This window comes from Lepisma saccharinum, chromosome 5 (genome assembly GCF_977018435.1).
Source record: "Lepisma saccharinum chromosome 5, izLepSacc3.1, whole genome shotgun sequence".
NCBI classification, from domain to species: domain Eukaryota; kingdom Metazoa; phylum Arthropoda; class Insecta; order Zygentoma; family Lepismatidae; genus Lepisma; species Lepisma saccharinum.
The window spans coordinates 80,869,114-80,885,600 of record NC_139233.1 but is presented as its reverse complement, the minus strand read 5'-3'; the positions used below and the strand labels follow the sequence as shown (position 1 = coordinate 80,885,600).

At 42.0% G+C, this 16,487-nt stretch overlaps 1 protein-coding gene across 1 annotated transcript in view; it reads left to right on the top strand.

Moving 5' to 3' along the window:
* The window catches only part of LOC145987908 (uncharacterized), a 278,188-nt gene that overhangs the window by 121,484 nt on the left and 140,217 nt on the right, over positions 1–16,487 (top strand). Inside the window, exon 2 of the mRNA XM_083122713.1 lies at positions 12,493–13,850. Within this exon, the coding sequence (XP_082978839.1) occupies positions 12,567–13,850 (1,284 nt within the window). The 5' untranslated portion in view covers positions 12,493–12,566. The remainder of the gene's footprint in view (positions 1–12,492; positions 13,851–16,487) is intronic.

The following is a 16,487-nucleotide window of genomic DNA, read 5'->3' as shown; positions in this document are numbered from 1 at the left end:
CACTTTGAAGAGCATATTTGCTGCTAACATCTTCTGTCTACATGAAATGGAACATTCACCCGCTTCCATGTATACTACTACGTTTGGAGTGCTGTTCATACTCGTAACGCATAAACATCTTCTCAAGAATTTCCTTTGTATGACATCAATGGAATTCAATTTTCCTTCTGTCAACTTACACATTGTCAATAGAGAATAATCTATCATAGGCCGAAAATAATTATTGTAAAATAAAAGCATAACTCTAGGATGACATCCCCACTGAGTATTTGCTATTGCTTTGAACAAATTAAACACTTTTTCTGATTTCACTTGTATTGCTTTAATTTGGTCCTTCCAAGTTAGTTTTTCATCCAAGATAACACCTAAATATTTTACTCTGGATGTAATGGGAATTCTTGTTTTTCGAGACATTGAGTGAAGTATTGGAGGTGTTCCATTTTTACTAAAAATTGTAATATTAGATTTTTCCATTGAAATCGAGAGTTTTTTACTTTCAAGCCACTTTTGCACTTCCAATATTTGTTCCTCTAAAACAGGAAAATCAGTATGAATTTGTGTCGTGGACATATAGATACAGATATCATCTGCATATTGAAGATATATTTCTGTTACTGAATGAATTAATGTAGTTATATAAAATCAAGATCCCGGGTTCGATCCCCGGCCGGTTAAAATCCGGGAACTTTTCTAACGTTGGAAGCGGCCCCGGCGGCCACCCAGCATCGAATAATATGGGTACCTGGGGGAAACCCTGTGGGGTAAAGGCGGTCAGGGGCGTGATGCTGATCACATCACATCACCCCCACTCATGACCCGATCAAGAAAGTGTGGGGCGTTACCCCCACACCTCCTATACGCCTTCATGGCGTGGTGCTAAGCACAGGGTAGCGCTTTACCTTTTATATATATATATATATATATATATATATATATAAAAATTGTATTTAAGAGCGTTTTTGAAATTTGAAATTTTGGATGTATGTAGTTTCATAGCTACTGTAACGAGCTTCAACAATGAACAATTGAGTGCTAAATATTGTTGTGCTGTTGTGTGTTAGGTCACCTTCACGTAAGAAATAATCCAGGATTTAAAAAAAGAGGTTTCCAACTTATAGAAAGTAAATATTGAAACTGTACGTGAACTTGGTAAATCTCTGGACTTAGCTATTTTTTTTAATGTAGCCATTTTGACTTTGTATCAGTTAATTTGAATTTCAGAACTAATTCGAATCTAATTTTATTGTATACGACTGAAATGTTATTGTAGTAATTGGTCATATTTGGAAAGCCATTTCACCAAATCTGTGAAGTTCCCTGAATTTTCTGTTGTTTCTGCTGTGTATGAAGTTCCTCTATGTTCTCGAACCGCCCAATTATGAAAAACCAAAAACTGTTCCACGCTTATGAATTTTTCTAAGAGAACGTTTCCTTGCTGTTGTTTGGCTTCCTGAATATTCTAAACTCAGACGGCTAGCACCTGGTTTATTTAAAATACTAAATATTTGACGCATTTGTTCAAATTATAATGTTTCACTAGAATTTATAACAGGTTAGAAACATAATGTTGTGGTATTACCGCCCACAAAAATTACCCTTTTCCAGCTATTTTTCTAACCTCTCTTTATTACATAACGATGAGCACCATGGGATGAAGGCCCCGGGCACTCGCCCACTTCGACCACCCTTTGCTACGCCTCTGCACACTTAAGGATGTGTACTGGTACTCATAAAACACAAAATACCACAGAGGATTGTCCGTCCTGGCCATCCAAGCGTGTCTTGTTAGCCTGTACGAATGCACTTTCCGGGGTGTACAGTGCGGAACTAAGGTTGACACAGTTTTGCTTTCCGAAAAGGACACTTCTAAATAGGGGTGGGTTATTGGATTCGAATAATGAAGAGTCAGATATCGTATCCATGATTCGAGATTCGAATATCAGATATTTTGAATCAATTTACAGGATGGCTGCTCACCGGGATTTCCTTGAATTCCGGGAATTGTGCGTGAATCATTCGCTCCGGGAATTATACGTGAATTCTGCGTGAATTTTTCTCCGTAGACGTGAAATATTGCAACTTTTATTAATCGCAATTCCATTGAATTTATACATATTTATTAATGATTGATTGATTGATTGAATTGTTGTTTTAAGTCCACTTTATGCACAGAGAGGCTACTCGGGGCTGGACCTACAGTTTAAAGTGGGATCCGAACCACTATGTGCCTCCACCGGGTATCGAACCCGGTACATATTTATTAATGCCCAGAAGCAAGTTTTTCGCAGGAAAAGAAAATAAAGCTGCGTGAAAAATAGAACAGAATTCTCTCAATTCGTTTACTTTGTTAGTGTCCTTTGCAGAACAATCTATCTAACCGACAGAAAATTATTGCAGACTGATAAATATAAATTATAAAGAAGGTAACCAAGTTTGTAATCTGTGTGGGTTACCATGGACACGATTTGTGATATATCGAGGTACGAACATGGAGTAAATGTATACATGAATACGTTTTTATTGTGATATATTATGTGCTAGTTTTTCACAATTAAACAGGTGTTATCATCTTTCGGTGTTGTTCTTAATGACTTTCATTTATCATGAAGTAAGTCTAAGCAACGGGGAGCGAGATGATATCATATATGGCGCAGTCGTTTAGGATGGAATACTGTGGAAGATTTGCCATGAAGTGGTTTTAGGTGAATTTATGTATACTTACTAATTTGTAGGATTTGCATTACTTTAAGTAAGGGCATAATTCGGAATTACATAATTTCCCTTTACACCATATGGTACAACGGTTGTTGATATTATGTGAGTAGCAATTTCTATTAATTGTCATTATGTCGAATCTTATAACATTCGTTGAGTTTCGGTCTGAAACTGAAGAGATCGATGATTATTTGCTTCTTTTTGAACAATTATGTGTTGTTCAGAAGTTACCTGAGGAGCACAAAGTACCGTTATTGATTTCGGTGATTGGACCACGTTTAAAGTATTGAAAAATCTGCTGGCTACTGAGCAAGTACAGTTACAGCCTTATTCAGTGCTGAAAGATAATCTATTGTCTCATTTTAAGCCTAAGACCAATAAGTATGTCGAAAGATTTAAGTTTAGGCAATGTGTGCAAGAGATTGGTGAATCAGTTGCAGGTTTCATGGTTAGACTTAAACAACAGGCTCTAAAATGTACGTACGAGCAATATTTAGAAGAAGCCTTAGTTAAACAGTTGATAGTGGGAATTCGTTCCGAGGCTCCTAGAAAGAAGTTATTATCTGACGCTTCTTTGACGTTTATTAAAAGTCAGGATATTGCTGTGCAAATGGAAACATTAGAAAAAGAAGCTAGAATGTTTGTCCACAATGAAATTACGAGAGATGTTTCTTATGTTAGCAGGACAGTCGGGAAACATAAATGCAATGTGAGGCAATAGTCCGACTACAGTTTCATTTCGGAATCAGTCTGCCGGGGCAAGTTCGTCATCTAAAGTACACTCCTCACCGGATCATAGTAAACAGTTTCACCCTTGTACTAAATGTACACGGAGTCATGGAATAGGTTCATGTCCGGGAAAGAATTCTATGTGTATGTATTGTGGGATAAAAGACCACTGGCATCAACGTTGTAGGAAGAAACAGCGATTCAAAGATTCTACGGTGAATAAGTCTCAATCATTACAAAAGGATAATGCTTGAAATGATATCTCGTTATTAGACAAAACGAAAAGCAACTTAGATGTCTTATCGTTATATCATTTAGATCCGGTTAGGCCTAGTCCTAATAATCGTAACTCATCTTCTAACACTATGCATGTAGTTACAGCAAAGCCTTATTTGGTAAATTTGAACATTATTATTATACAATTAGAGGCCAGCATAGTTTGCCTTTTACCTACCCACTGCCCGCTTGCCGCGAGGACAGGTATACCTGCTAGCCTGCCCACGGCAACGAGTCGACTTGCGTCTTTACCCGGGTTCTTCGTCTTCCAGGCGCTCTGCGCTTACAAGGTAACTAGGCATTCAACAAGACCCGGGTGCCTGCAAAACCTGCTGGAAGAAAACAGCCCTCCGGCAGCGTGTCGCTCCAGGTGTTTCATCACCACGTGGACAGCTTCAGCCAGTGTTGCCTACTTACGTAGCTCGTAAATCCTACGAGGTCCTAGGAGGAGCTCTCTCCTCCAAGGAGAATTTATATACTTAGCGATTTCAGTTCAGCGTAAGCAGTTTTTATCTTATTGCCAGGAAATGCACGCAGTATTACAGCTTCATTTATTTAAATGAATGATCGAGCAAACAAAAATCTCCTCACTGAAAACTAATTGCTTTTCATTGCATGGTGCCTTAACCAGGCACGCAGTGGCGCAACCAGAGGGGGTAGGGTGCATTGCTCACAAGCTTGGACGGAAATTAAGTCTAGCGGAAGGGTCAGGGTGGGGGTCAAACATTAAAGTACAAGCAAAAACAGACTAGCAGAATTTAAGAGTAGCAGGGCTAAAGGGTACTCAAGATGGAATTAATTTTCGTATTTTTCTTGCATTTTCCTTCCAGACGGCCAAGGGCACCTGCAGAGGGGGAATGGAGGGGTAATTGCAACCCCTTGATTTCAAATTTTATGAAAGTAGAAATATATTATAAAATATTATCCAGTCTCATCAAGTTCAATGCCGTAGCAAAGGGGTAGCGGGAGTCGGCCCTGAGCGCCGAACGATCTAAGTGAGAAAAGTTTTAAAACAGAGAATGCTATGGCGGCCCGTGATATTATTTGCTATTAATGTTGGTTTGTTACGAGTTGGATGAATTGATTATGTAATACGTCGCTCCATGTGAAAAGAAAATATTGTAGATGAAAATTTTACATGCCATATGTCTGTACATTCGGAATGCATTTATCATGCACTTTCTTTCTTTCAAAAACAGTTTGTGTGCTTGTTTTCCATTATTAGCTAATGTGAAATTGACGTGTTGAAAAAAAATATTTCTAATCCTCTGTTTCAACACAAATGCGCGTGAGAACCGACTTCTACCCCCTTTTTGCGTGATTTATGAGGATTATAATGCCTTTCATGCTACTTTATTACTATTATTGTGATTGTTCTTGTTGGCACGTTTATCCAAGTACTTGGCCCTACCCCCCAAACGAGGGTAACGGCAATGGCCCTGGCTGGCTACGGCCCTGGTGTTCGCAGTAGAACAGTGTGTTGTTCGACTCGCGACCTCAGCGTCGAACGTGACATGTTTCAGTCCTGTCCTATATCACTATATATACGTATATTGGTTGTTTACGACATATACTTATGGATCCTGTGCCACGGAAAACCTATTTCAATGTGTGTGTGTGTGGGGGGGTAGCAACATTCGTAAATCTCATTTCATTGGTGATGTGGCTTACGAAGCTTCGAGTTCCCTTTTTTAAGTAGTGAAAATCTATTGCAGTTGGCAACACTGCAGAACGGTGTGGGCCAGGTGCAGTTTCTACTCGAAGCAACTACGTCATGCAGAGGGAGGGGTCTGCAGTTGATGGAAAGAACGAACTGAGACCTACTAGGTATCGTAAGACTGCGGGTACCCGGCGGGTCTACAATGCCTGCCAGGAACGATCTGTGCAGGTGGGCATACAAGCTGCTCAAGCGAGGATGTTGCGCAGGTTGCATGGCATTTCAGGAGCGATGTCTCGCGAACGGGTCTGCTCCAGGTCTTGTGCAGGCCTTTATATACAATGTGAAGTGGATACAGGATCGGCTGTTACGCTTTTTAATTCAGATTTGTATAACAAATGTTTTCCAAATATACCTATTCGGACTACTGATATCGTGATTAAAGGTGTAGGCAATAATGTGTTATCGGTTTGCGGCCAAGCATTCCTAGATGTCAGGTATGGTGGCAGCACTTACCGCCTACCGATTATCATTTGTTCAGAAAAACTACAAAATCCTTTAATCGGACGATCGTGGTTGAATGTAATTAATCCTTTGTGGAGAAATCAATTAATCAGTAGTTATCAGAATTATAAGATGAACTCTATACAGTTAAATATGCCAGATGAATTATGCATGCAAATCAAACAAGATTTTAATTCAGTATTTGACGGAGATATGTCCAAGCCTACAACACCATTCAAAGTGGACATACCATTGAAACCAGAAGCTGTTCCTGTCTTCAGAAGAGCTTACGATATTCCATATGCTTTACGTTCCGAAATCGAAGCTGAGATTGGTGAATTAGTTAAATCAGGATTGTGGGAAGCAATTGCTTACTCGGATTGGGCTTCTCCACTAGTTACAGTAATGAAGAAGTACGGTTCGCTGAGATTATGGGTTGACTTTTCCTCTACGATTAATAAAATGACAGAGAATGTAAAGTTTAATTGCAGCACGCCTGATGATATTTTCATTAAACTTGTCGGATGTACACATTTTTCAGTTATTGATTTGATGATGGCTTATCTTCAGTTACTGTTATCAGACGCAGCACAGAAACTTACGATTGTCAACACACATAATGGTTTATATAGAATCAAAAGGTTATTCTTTGGAATCTCTATAAGTGGAGTTGGCCGCGGTGGCTCAGTCGGTAACGCGTCTGACTACCATGCTAAAGGTCCCGGGTTCGATCCCCGGCCGGTTCAAATCCGGGAACTTTTCTAACGGTGAAAGCGGCCCCGGCGCCCACCCAGCGTCGAATAACATGGGTACCTGGGGGAAACCCTGGGGGGTAAAGGCGGTCAGGGGCGTGATGCTGATCACATCACCCCCACTCACGACCGGATCAAGAAAGTGTGGGGCGTTACCGCCACACCCCCTATACGCCTTCATGGCGTGGTGCTATGCACAGGGGCGCACTTTACTTTTACTTTTATAAGTGGAGATATTTTTCAAATGACATTGGCAAAGATCCTTGGAGAAACACCAGGAGTTGCTTTCTACTTCGACGATGTCATAATTGGTGGAAGAACGAAGAATGAATGTTACGAGAGAACTTGTTTAGTGCTCTCTAGACTACAAGCACACAATGTGAAAGCTAATTTGGAGAAATGTACCTTTCTTTCTCAACATGTTGAATATTTGGTACACGTCACATTAGTGATAAAGGAATCAGTCCCTCTGCTAAGAACATAGATGCTTTATTATGCTGTCCAGAACCAAAAGATGTGACCCGAGTTAGATCATTTATGGGTATGGTAAATTTCCATCGAAGATTTTTTCCAAACCTAGCCTCCAAATTATGTAACATTACTAATTTGTTGAAGAAGAATGTCACATTTAAGTGGTCAAAGGATTGTTCTGATGAATTCCACAATATAATTTCGGAAATAAACAAGGTTGAACCAATCATCCCATTTGATCCTAATAAAGAGATTGTTCTCATATGCGATGGATCACCATATGGATGTGGAGCTCATCTATGCCATCGAGTTAATGGTAAACTGCATACTATTGCATGCCCATCTTCTATATTTAATGAAACAGATAACACAAGTATGCATTTTGAAACTTTTTATCTGCTTCACTGCAAGTAAGAACTGATTTACATTAACTTATGTGTGCTGAATTCAGATCTGCTTTCAGTTTTCTCCTATCACGTCATTTTCTTTTGTAATATCGTTTTAAAATTAATGTACATTAATCAAGTTTGGAGTATTTTCAATGAAACTGAAGTATTACAACAAGTCATAGGAATTAATATTTTATACAAGTTTTGGCATTGATGTCAGTGCACCATCATAGAGAGTCAAAGAGAAGTTCATAGAGTGTGAGTGAACCCTAAAAGATCAAACAGAAGATATTTTGCACCGTTTCACTAAGCTTCTACTGTAATTGACAGAAGTATCTCTCTTCTCTTAAGGCACCAGCAGTAATCAGTCATCATGGCCTCATTCCACCGCCCTTGATATCTTGTTTCCATGGTTCTGATATCTGTGGAATCTTTCACCTAGCTCATCACTTTTTGCACCCAGATTCTCAGGGAAGTAATCAATATGGCTATTCAAGAAACGCAACTTAACACTCATTCTGCACCCTACCAATTTCAAGTTTTGTAGCATTTCGTCAACAATCTGTTCGTAGTTTTCTGATTTCTTGTTGCCCAGAAAGTTTTCACATACACTTTTGAATGACATTCACGCTGATTTTTCCACTTCATTCATGCAGTTAGGGAAATGTTGGTCTTTCATAAGAATGCGTATCTGTGGGCCATCAAATACACCTGCCTGAATTTTGGCCTAAGATTTATTTTGAAACTTTGACCTCAGATATTGAAGGACATTGCTTTCCTGGCTTAGACTTGTTATGAATTGCTTCTTGATGCCTAACTTAATATGGAGTGGAGGAAGGACAGCTTTATCTCTAGGAATCAAAGATTCACTCACAACATTTTTCTGTCCTGGTATAAGATCAGTACGTTTTGGCCAGTGTCTTCTCATCCAGTGTTCATTTCGTGCTCTGCTATCCTAGAAACACATAAAGCAGGGATACTTAGTAAAACCAGTTTGTTGACCAATTGTTAACACTTTTATATCAGAGCAAACAATCCAGTTATGCTCGTTGTACTTTATCTTTTCCAACATGAACCTCAAGTTTATGTACGTTTCCTTCAAAACTACTGAATATCCTAGAGGTATTGAGGGCAGCAAGTTGCCATTATGAAGCAGTACTGCTTTCATGCTCCTCACCGAGCTGTCAACAAATAACCTCCAATCAGCCCATCTTCTGTAGGAGAAAGACTCCACGTGGATAATTTCTTCTTAGCTGGTCGTAAATTCTTAATTATTGTTGACGCTTTCAGTCGTTGGTTGGATGTTTGGCCCGTACATTCTCTCGATTCTTCTGAAACTATAAGGAGGATACTACAGTCTTGTTCGGTAATTGGCTTACCTAAAACATTGACGTCTGACAACGGACCTGCATTTAATAGTCTTAAGTTCCAGACGTTCTCTCAACAGTACGGAATACAACATTTGACTAGTCCCCCATACCACAGTCCAAGTAATGGGTTGGCAGAGAGATACGTCAGAACGGTCAAGGATCATCTTTACAAGATAATTCAACAACATCCTCACTTAACGAACGCCCTTGCAGCTTGATATAAAAATTTCGGAACTGTTGCTGTTGTTACGTAATTCAAGATTAGGTGAAGAAAGAATTCTTCCTTCAGCTTCTGTATTAACTTTTACACCTAGAACTTGGTGAACAATGGAGGATAGTTGCGGATACATAGGAAGTGATAAAGCTCCATTTCTGAAGGCTAGGAAGCCGCGAAGGCGACCAGAAGAAGAATATGATTTAGTCTGGGTACAATCCCCTAAATTTGTGAGACCTGCCTTTTCACCGGGAGTGGTACACCGCAGAATAGGTTGTTCTTGTCTTTACGAAATTCAGATGTTGGATGGAACTCAGAAAATTGTGCACATTCGATGGATGCGTCGTAGATGGGACAACGCTTCCAAAGAAGACAGACATAAGCTGGAGTGATGGTTTATCTTCCCCAGATGCTCAGCAACACTCTTCGTCTATTGTCCAGGCAGAAGGCAGAAACACTATCTTGGCTCCGTCCACGATGGTACGGTTACACCCAGAACACTTACGAGGTCTACTCGACATCGGAAACCTCCCGATAGATATTTATGTAATTGAATCTTCTGTGGTGTGTTCATTTTTTTCTTTTGCTTGTTTTCTTTTTTTTTTTTTTAGTCCGGGAGAAAGATGATAGATAGAAATTATAAAGAAGGTAACCAAGTTTGTAATCTGTGTGGGTTACCATTGGCACGATTTGTGATATATGGAGGTACGAACATGGAGTAAATGTATAAATGAATACCTTTTTTATTGTGATATATTATGTGCTAGTTTTTCACAATTAAACAGGTGTTATCATCGTTCGGTGTTGTTCTTAATGACTTTCATTTATCATGAAGTAAGTCTAAACAACGGTGAACGAGATGATATCACAGACTAAGATATCTTGAAGTTGATTTGGTAAATGTGAGTTTGAAATTCTATACAATTATTATTATTATTATTATTGTTGTTATTGTTATTATTATTATTATTATTATTATTATTGTAAGTTAGTTTATCCCGTAACGTTTGTGATTGGTGTTTGTAGATGTATTTCGAATCTGAGTATGTGAAATGGCAAATGCAAACTCTGCACCGTAAATTATATATTTTAATTGTATGTGTTTGTGCCCTAGAATTTTTGGAAAGTTCGCCTTGAAAACCGGGAATTATACTTGAACTTTATCATGTTCCTAGAGTGGCCACCCTGATTTTGTACCGATAAGTTTCATCGGCTAACTAAGTCGGCGGAAACCTTTTAAAGTAAATAAGCTATAATTACCGATCAAAGAGGTTCGTAGTGCTGACATAACAGCAGAAAACCATCTGTGTGGCCCATATCTTAGCCAAGAGATCCAGGTCAATTGTTAACGAGAGTACTCTTGTGTCATAACTTTAATGGAGCTGTGGGTGGAACGAGCGGACACCTCTTTCTTCCGCGGGAGAGGAAAAGCTGTTGCGACAAGTTAAGAGAAAGAAACCTGAACAGGGCGAGGTTCCATCCTCCACGTAGGGCATTGAAAGACTGATAATGGCAGAAGGAAAGAATGGAGAGAAGCAGGAAGCGAAGCATATTACCGCAGTCCAGGACAAAAGATAAGCAGATATGTACGAGAGTACTTTCTTAAGCGAGTTTGCGACTACGCCCAAATTGACGTACCTTCATGAAGATTGCGCTTTTTTTTGTTGGAGACTTTAGTTTCGTCCACTGGGAGACACTTTCTTTTTATTCTAAAAAGTGCGACTTTTTGTTGGCTTTCCATCCAGTTCAAGAAATTTTCTTCGATGTTCTTGTAAATACTAAATTTTCCAGGGATTTTTTTTTTATCTTGTAATAAAGAAACCTTTTGCTTTTCTTCTGCTGTTTTCCTCTTCTTTCTCTATTGTACTACCAAGACGGGAAAAACTCTCTCGCTGTCTAATATTCAACTGTAAGCGAACGAAGGGAGGTGATGCAATCAGCTGCTTGCCGTGTAATCTTACCCCCGCTTTGCCTGAATGTGCGGTGTTCTTCAACAAATGGACGTCATCTTTAGTCATCTTTATTCGGTGCCAAGCGTTTACATCATCATGAACATTAAAAACTGTAAATATGCAAAACCGAGGCAGAAGCTAATTGGAAAACATTATCTTCTGCGGTGACTGCGAGAGGACTAAACAAATGACTGTCAACTTTATTTCGCGATGGTCGTGGTTTTTCTTTTCTGTGTATATCAGGTGTCAGAATTCTATATTTTCGAAATGTCTCAATATCTCCTACGGCACAATTCACACGGACGATCTTCTCCAGGTTATATAAAATACAGCGTGAAGAGCCCAATTGTACTGAATTTAGAATTTCAAGGCGATTCTTACACACTATGAATTATATATAAAAAACGTTGCTTAAATAGACCCAGGGCCCAGACTACTCTTACCCTTTTTTTTATACATATTCGTCATCATTGGTGATCTCAACGGCCGGTTCCAGTGGCGGAGTGGTTAGCACATCGCGCTACGACGCCAGGGATCTCGGGTTCGAATCCTGTCCTGGGCGTGGATGTTTGTGAGTGTCCATTCATCAATTTCATCATATCATCACTCATCCCCATCTTTGCAAAATTAGCCACAACTGGCAAAAAAAGCGAAGTAAAATAAAGCAAATCAGTCAATCAATCAATCGTGATCTCATTGCAGAAAAGATCCCAAATTAGCCTTTTTTAAGGTTAATGGATCGTGAGTAACTCGCTTGCACTTTGCTGAGGCCACAGAGCGCTCCGTGCAGTGGGAGCGTCACTCCTGCACACTGCACCTCAAAGACATTAAGCAGCAGAGGAAGAGTTGGGACGCCTTTTCACGAAACCACCTCTTCTTTCTTCTACCACGATTACAATGTTATGCTGCCCTGTTACTCACGAATCAGACGACAAGGTTCCCCACTGCAGGAACGCGTCCAACGGAGCCTTTTCCCTCGTTCACCCCCTACTTTCCACCCCTCTTTCACGTGCATGCAAGATCGCTCTTTCACAAATACGTTAGGTTGACCAGGCATTATGTACTAGGTCATTTTCCGTGCTTTGAGAGCAGGTGATTGTGTCTCTTGGCAATGCAAATTGAAAGTCTCATATTAGTTGAAATGTTACTTTGACAATGCAGAATAATAATATTGTGAGATCTAAGAGTGCGAGTGTGTGTGTGCACGTACTCAGTCTGTTATCGGCCATTTGTACTGTCGTTTTATAAATATATATTTTTTTCCTCTCTGGAGCGAGTTGTTCTCCGATATTCGTTTTTTTCCTTCGAGACCAGTTATTCAAAGGATTATATTATTTTTCACATTTGTTTTGTTATAATTTTGTATACTTTTATTTTGTTATTTTAAGTTAATTTTACATTTTTAATTTTTGTCCTCTTTGAGTTTATTTTTTATTTATTTTATTTATTGTTTCCCCTTACAGATTGGTTCGCTCAAGCGGACGCGATGTGATTGGACAGAGGATGTGACCATTCCCAAGAGGCTAGTTCATTGGTCATGTGGTTCGTGGTCTCCTGCAAGCCACAGTTTGAAAAACGCCAGACCACCATGAACTCACAAATGGGCTTGTCAGGGATGCGAAGCTCGTACTTCCCGGATCGAAGCCAACTGAAGCATTCGGCTTCGTTCTCATGTCTATCCGGAGGTCCCCGGTTGAATTCCCTGCGCTCGGGGCAAGCGGCGCCGAGGTTCTTGCCCTCGGAGTCCGATTACGGGTTCATGGAGTACTCGACGCTGCGTCGAGTGGTCCCCGTCCCTCACGGCCCTGGCGCCATGAGGTTGAGTGTGAAGTACAGGGATATCAGTGAGGTTCGACGGCTGGAGCCACCGGAGGAGGAGCCTCAGAGTGGCGACTTGAGAAGGGTTCTCGTGCGGACGCTGCCGACGTCGCAGAGCTTCTTGTTGTCGTCAGCGGCCGAGGACAAACCTAGAAAAAGGGACTGTTCTTCTTTCAAAGGGGTCATCAAGAAGAGTGCATGCTTGCTCACGCCGTCGTGGTGGTCTCGTAACAACAAGGACTGTTCGACGACCACGGCCACTCATCTGCAGCAACAGCAGCTGCAGGCGGCCGTGGATAGGGTCGAGAACTCCAAAAACGTGGCTCAAAAGTTCGATCTGACGCTCAGGCGCTCGACGCCTCGGAGCCGAAGACGAAAAACGCGTCGTGGGTCCACGGAGAGTGGGGATTCTCGAGAGGATACTCCGCTGGAATCGGAAGTGGACGCCGGCGCGTGCAGGGTGGCCCAGAGAAGATGGAGAAGCCTCGGCGCGCTCTTGAAAGGCGCCGAAGAACGCCAAAGACAAGTCCCAAGAAGACAACCGACTTGGAGCCTGAGAGACTCTGAGAATTCTCTCCCTCACCTGTCTCGGAATCACCGCGCCCAGTCTTTCTACCTTCTGGACGATTTCCTCCGCAAGTCACCACAGCCGCAAAAGTCGCAGTCGCAGCTGTACCTGACGGAGTACCGGGAACCGCGCGTCATCTTCCATCAGCCGCCGACGGCCACCACAAGTTCCTCCGACTCGACGCCGTCCATCGAGAAGCTGGTTCGAGCCCGACCGGACCTCTCTCCGCCGCCCCTGGAGTTCTCGCCCCCCGACATCTCCCCCGACGAGGATCGTCTTTCTCCTCCTCCCGTCCCCCCTCCCCCGTTGCCGCTCTTCTACCACGACTGGCCCAGAGCCGTTGACTGCGGATGTAGGGAGTGTCGTCTCGCTAGAACTAGCAGGGATAGGATCTTGGCTGCAGTGTCGGAGGACCGTCTTCATCGCCTGGTGACGGTAAGCAATTTTACTTTTTCTTTTTTTTATATAACAAATTTCTTCAGGGCTGAAAGCCTTCGCTCGCAACTACTTGCCACCTACTTTTTAATTTTTTTATCAAATTTCTTCAGTGCTGAAAACCTTCACTCGAAACTACTTGCCACCTACTTTTTTTTTTTTTTTTTTTTTTTTTTTTTTTACCAAATTTATTCAGGGCTGAAAGCCTTTACTCGAAAATACTTGTCGCCAGATATAAAAACCAGTGGCGCATTCTGAAAATTTGACCTGGTTTACCGCAACAAATCTTATATGTTGTACAGGATTGGCAGAAACAATTAGATGATTTAAATTTGGCGCCAGTCGTCATACAGCGTTGATCGGAAGAGCATCGAGCGTTTGCTGTGGAAACGTTCTTTACACACAATGCTACTTTAACACAGCGTGTTTTTCGATGACATTTTGACGTCGGAAGGAAAGGTGTCCTTTTGCTGGCAATAGATGCAGCAGTCCTGAATGGATATTTCCACTCAATTTTGTTTACAGCAATTTTTAAAAACTACACGAGTGGAAAAATGGCCCCTGCAAGTTCTCGCGTTCGTCTGCGTTCAGTTTAAGTCTTCCAAAGTTGCGAGGCTAGCGTTGCACTCAAAACACACCTCGCCATGTTAATACGTCACTACTTAGAGCTCGTTTGTTGTCTGCTCTTCAAATGTTCAATTTACTGGGGAGAGAGAACGTGTGCAGCAGTTTTACAAATCTGTACAGATTTAAATAATGGAAGAAGGAGCAATAGTGGAAGAGGAAGCTATGCTTTGTCTTAAATATCCCAGCTGCTCACGTGCATGATATGTGAAAGGGCTCTGCTGCGTGTGTATTCTGATCATATCATGCGAAAAATATTGCTTGTGAATTTGGTTACTGACCAATTTAATGCCAAAATGACCATAGGCGTTTGCGAAAAATTTTAGGGGGTGTTCTTACATGGTGGGCGTGTTACGAGTTATTCGGGGGTGTATAAATAAATCACTGGCTTCTAGTGAAGTCCGCTGACCGGGGTGGCCATGTGAAGAAGATGTCTGCGACCGCTACACGTACAATTATCAATCTGACAGGTGTTCATTTAGGTACTCCCGGACGTTCATATGTAAATGTGGTGGGGCTGCGTCTTGTAGGTAAAGAATTCCTGTTTCATTCCCTTCTCATTCATGACTTATGGCATTAACCAATTTTCAACCAGACATACCTTTCCCGATGGATTAGTTGTGCAACGGCCACAGACATCTTCTGCACATGACCACCCCACCCACAGTGTGCGATTTCTTCCCGTGGGGATTTTTCAAATACAATGTTTACGTTCCTGCACTTGCACAGACACTGCCGGAACTGCGAAGGCGCATCAGCACCGCCATCGGAAACGTCACACAAGACATGCTTGAGGAAGATTGGCGAGAATGGGAGTATCGCCTGGACATCTGTTCTGCCACACGCTAGGTGCATATTGGATTCAATTAAGGTCTGTGTGAAACTAAATATTTAAATGGTGGTAGCATCAGGCATTTCTGTTCAGTATTGATGAAAATAAGGTCTTACAAAATCGACCAATAATTTGTGCACACCCTGTATATAGTAAAAAAATACACCTTGCCCCCGAACAAACTTTCACGATGGCCGACTGCCGTGGCGGATTGGTTGGCACGTCGCGCTACGGCGGCAGAGTTCCCGGGGTAGAAGCCCTGCCCGGGCATGGATGTTATTTGTGAGTGTTCCTTCCTTCATCAATTTCATCATATCACAAATCTTCCTCGCCACGGTTACTCAGTTGGTAGAGCAGCTGGCTAACACGCGGAAAACCCGGTTTCGAATCCCGGGGCAGGTGATCTGGACCAGGAATTTTTCCAGTCATTTTCCTGTTTCTGTACGGTTCTGACGCCCATCCAGCCTCGTATCAATGGGTACCCTCCGGGTTGAAGTCGGTCGTTCGTGATGCTGATCACATGAAGAATATGTGGAGCTCTACTTCCACACCACCCCATATGCCTTCATGGCATGGGAGCACATGCACAGTGGTGCCTTTACCTTTTACTTTACTTAACTCTTCCTCGCGAATAGCCAAAGGGGCAGAAAAACGAAGTAAAATAATCCAAATCAATAAGTCAATCAAAATGTCATTGTAAAGGGTCCGGCGGAATGAATAGCCTGATTTGAGTCACGTAGTACGGCGTCGCTGTTGCGCCTGCGCAACGACGTGTGTGCGCGCTGCATTGAGGAAGGACTGCCATTTGTAAGTATGGCCTTGTGGAGTTCGGAACATCGAGCATTCGCCGTTGAGGCGTATTTAAAAAATAACGAGTCTCCAATCACCGTGCAGCGGCTCTTTCGTCGCCATTTCCAGGTGGGCCGACATCAGAACGTCCCGGATCATAGGACGATTGTACGGTGGGCGCAACAATTCAGGACTATTGCATCGTGTGCAAAAAAGAAAAGCCCGGGGCGACCAAAGACACAACGGACCCAGGGGCGAGTGGAGGAGGCACGTCAAGCACTGATCCGAAGTCCTCGGCGTTGTGCTGCCAGACATGCCTTGGCGCTAGGAATGTCAGATCGTTCCCTGCGGCGCATCATTCATGAAGACCTCCACTTCCACCCCTACAAAAT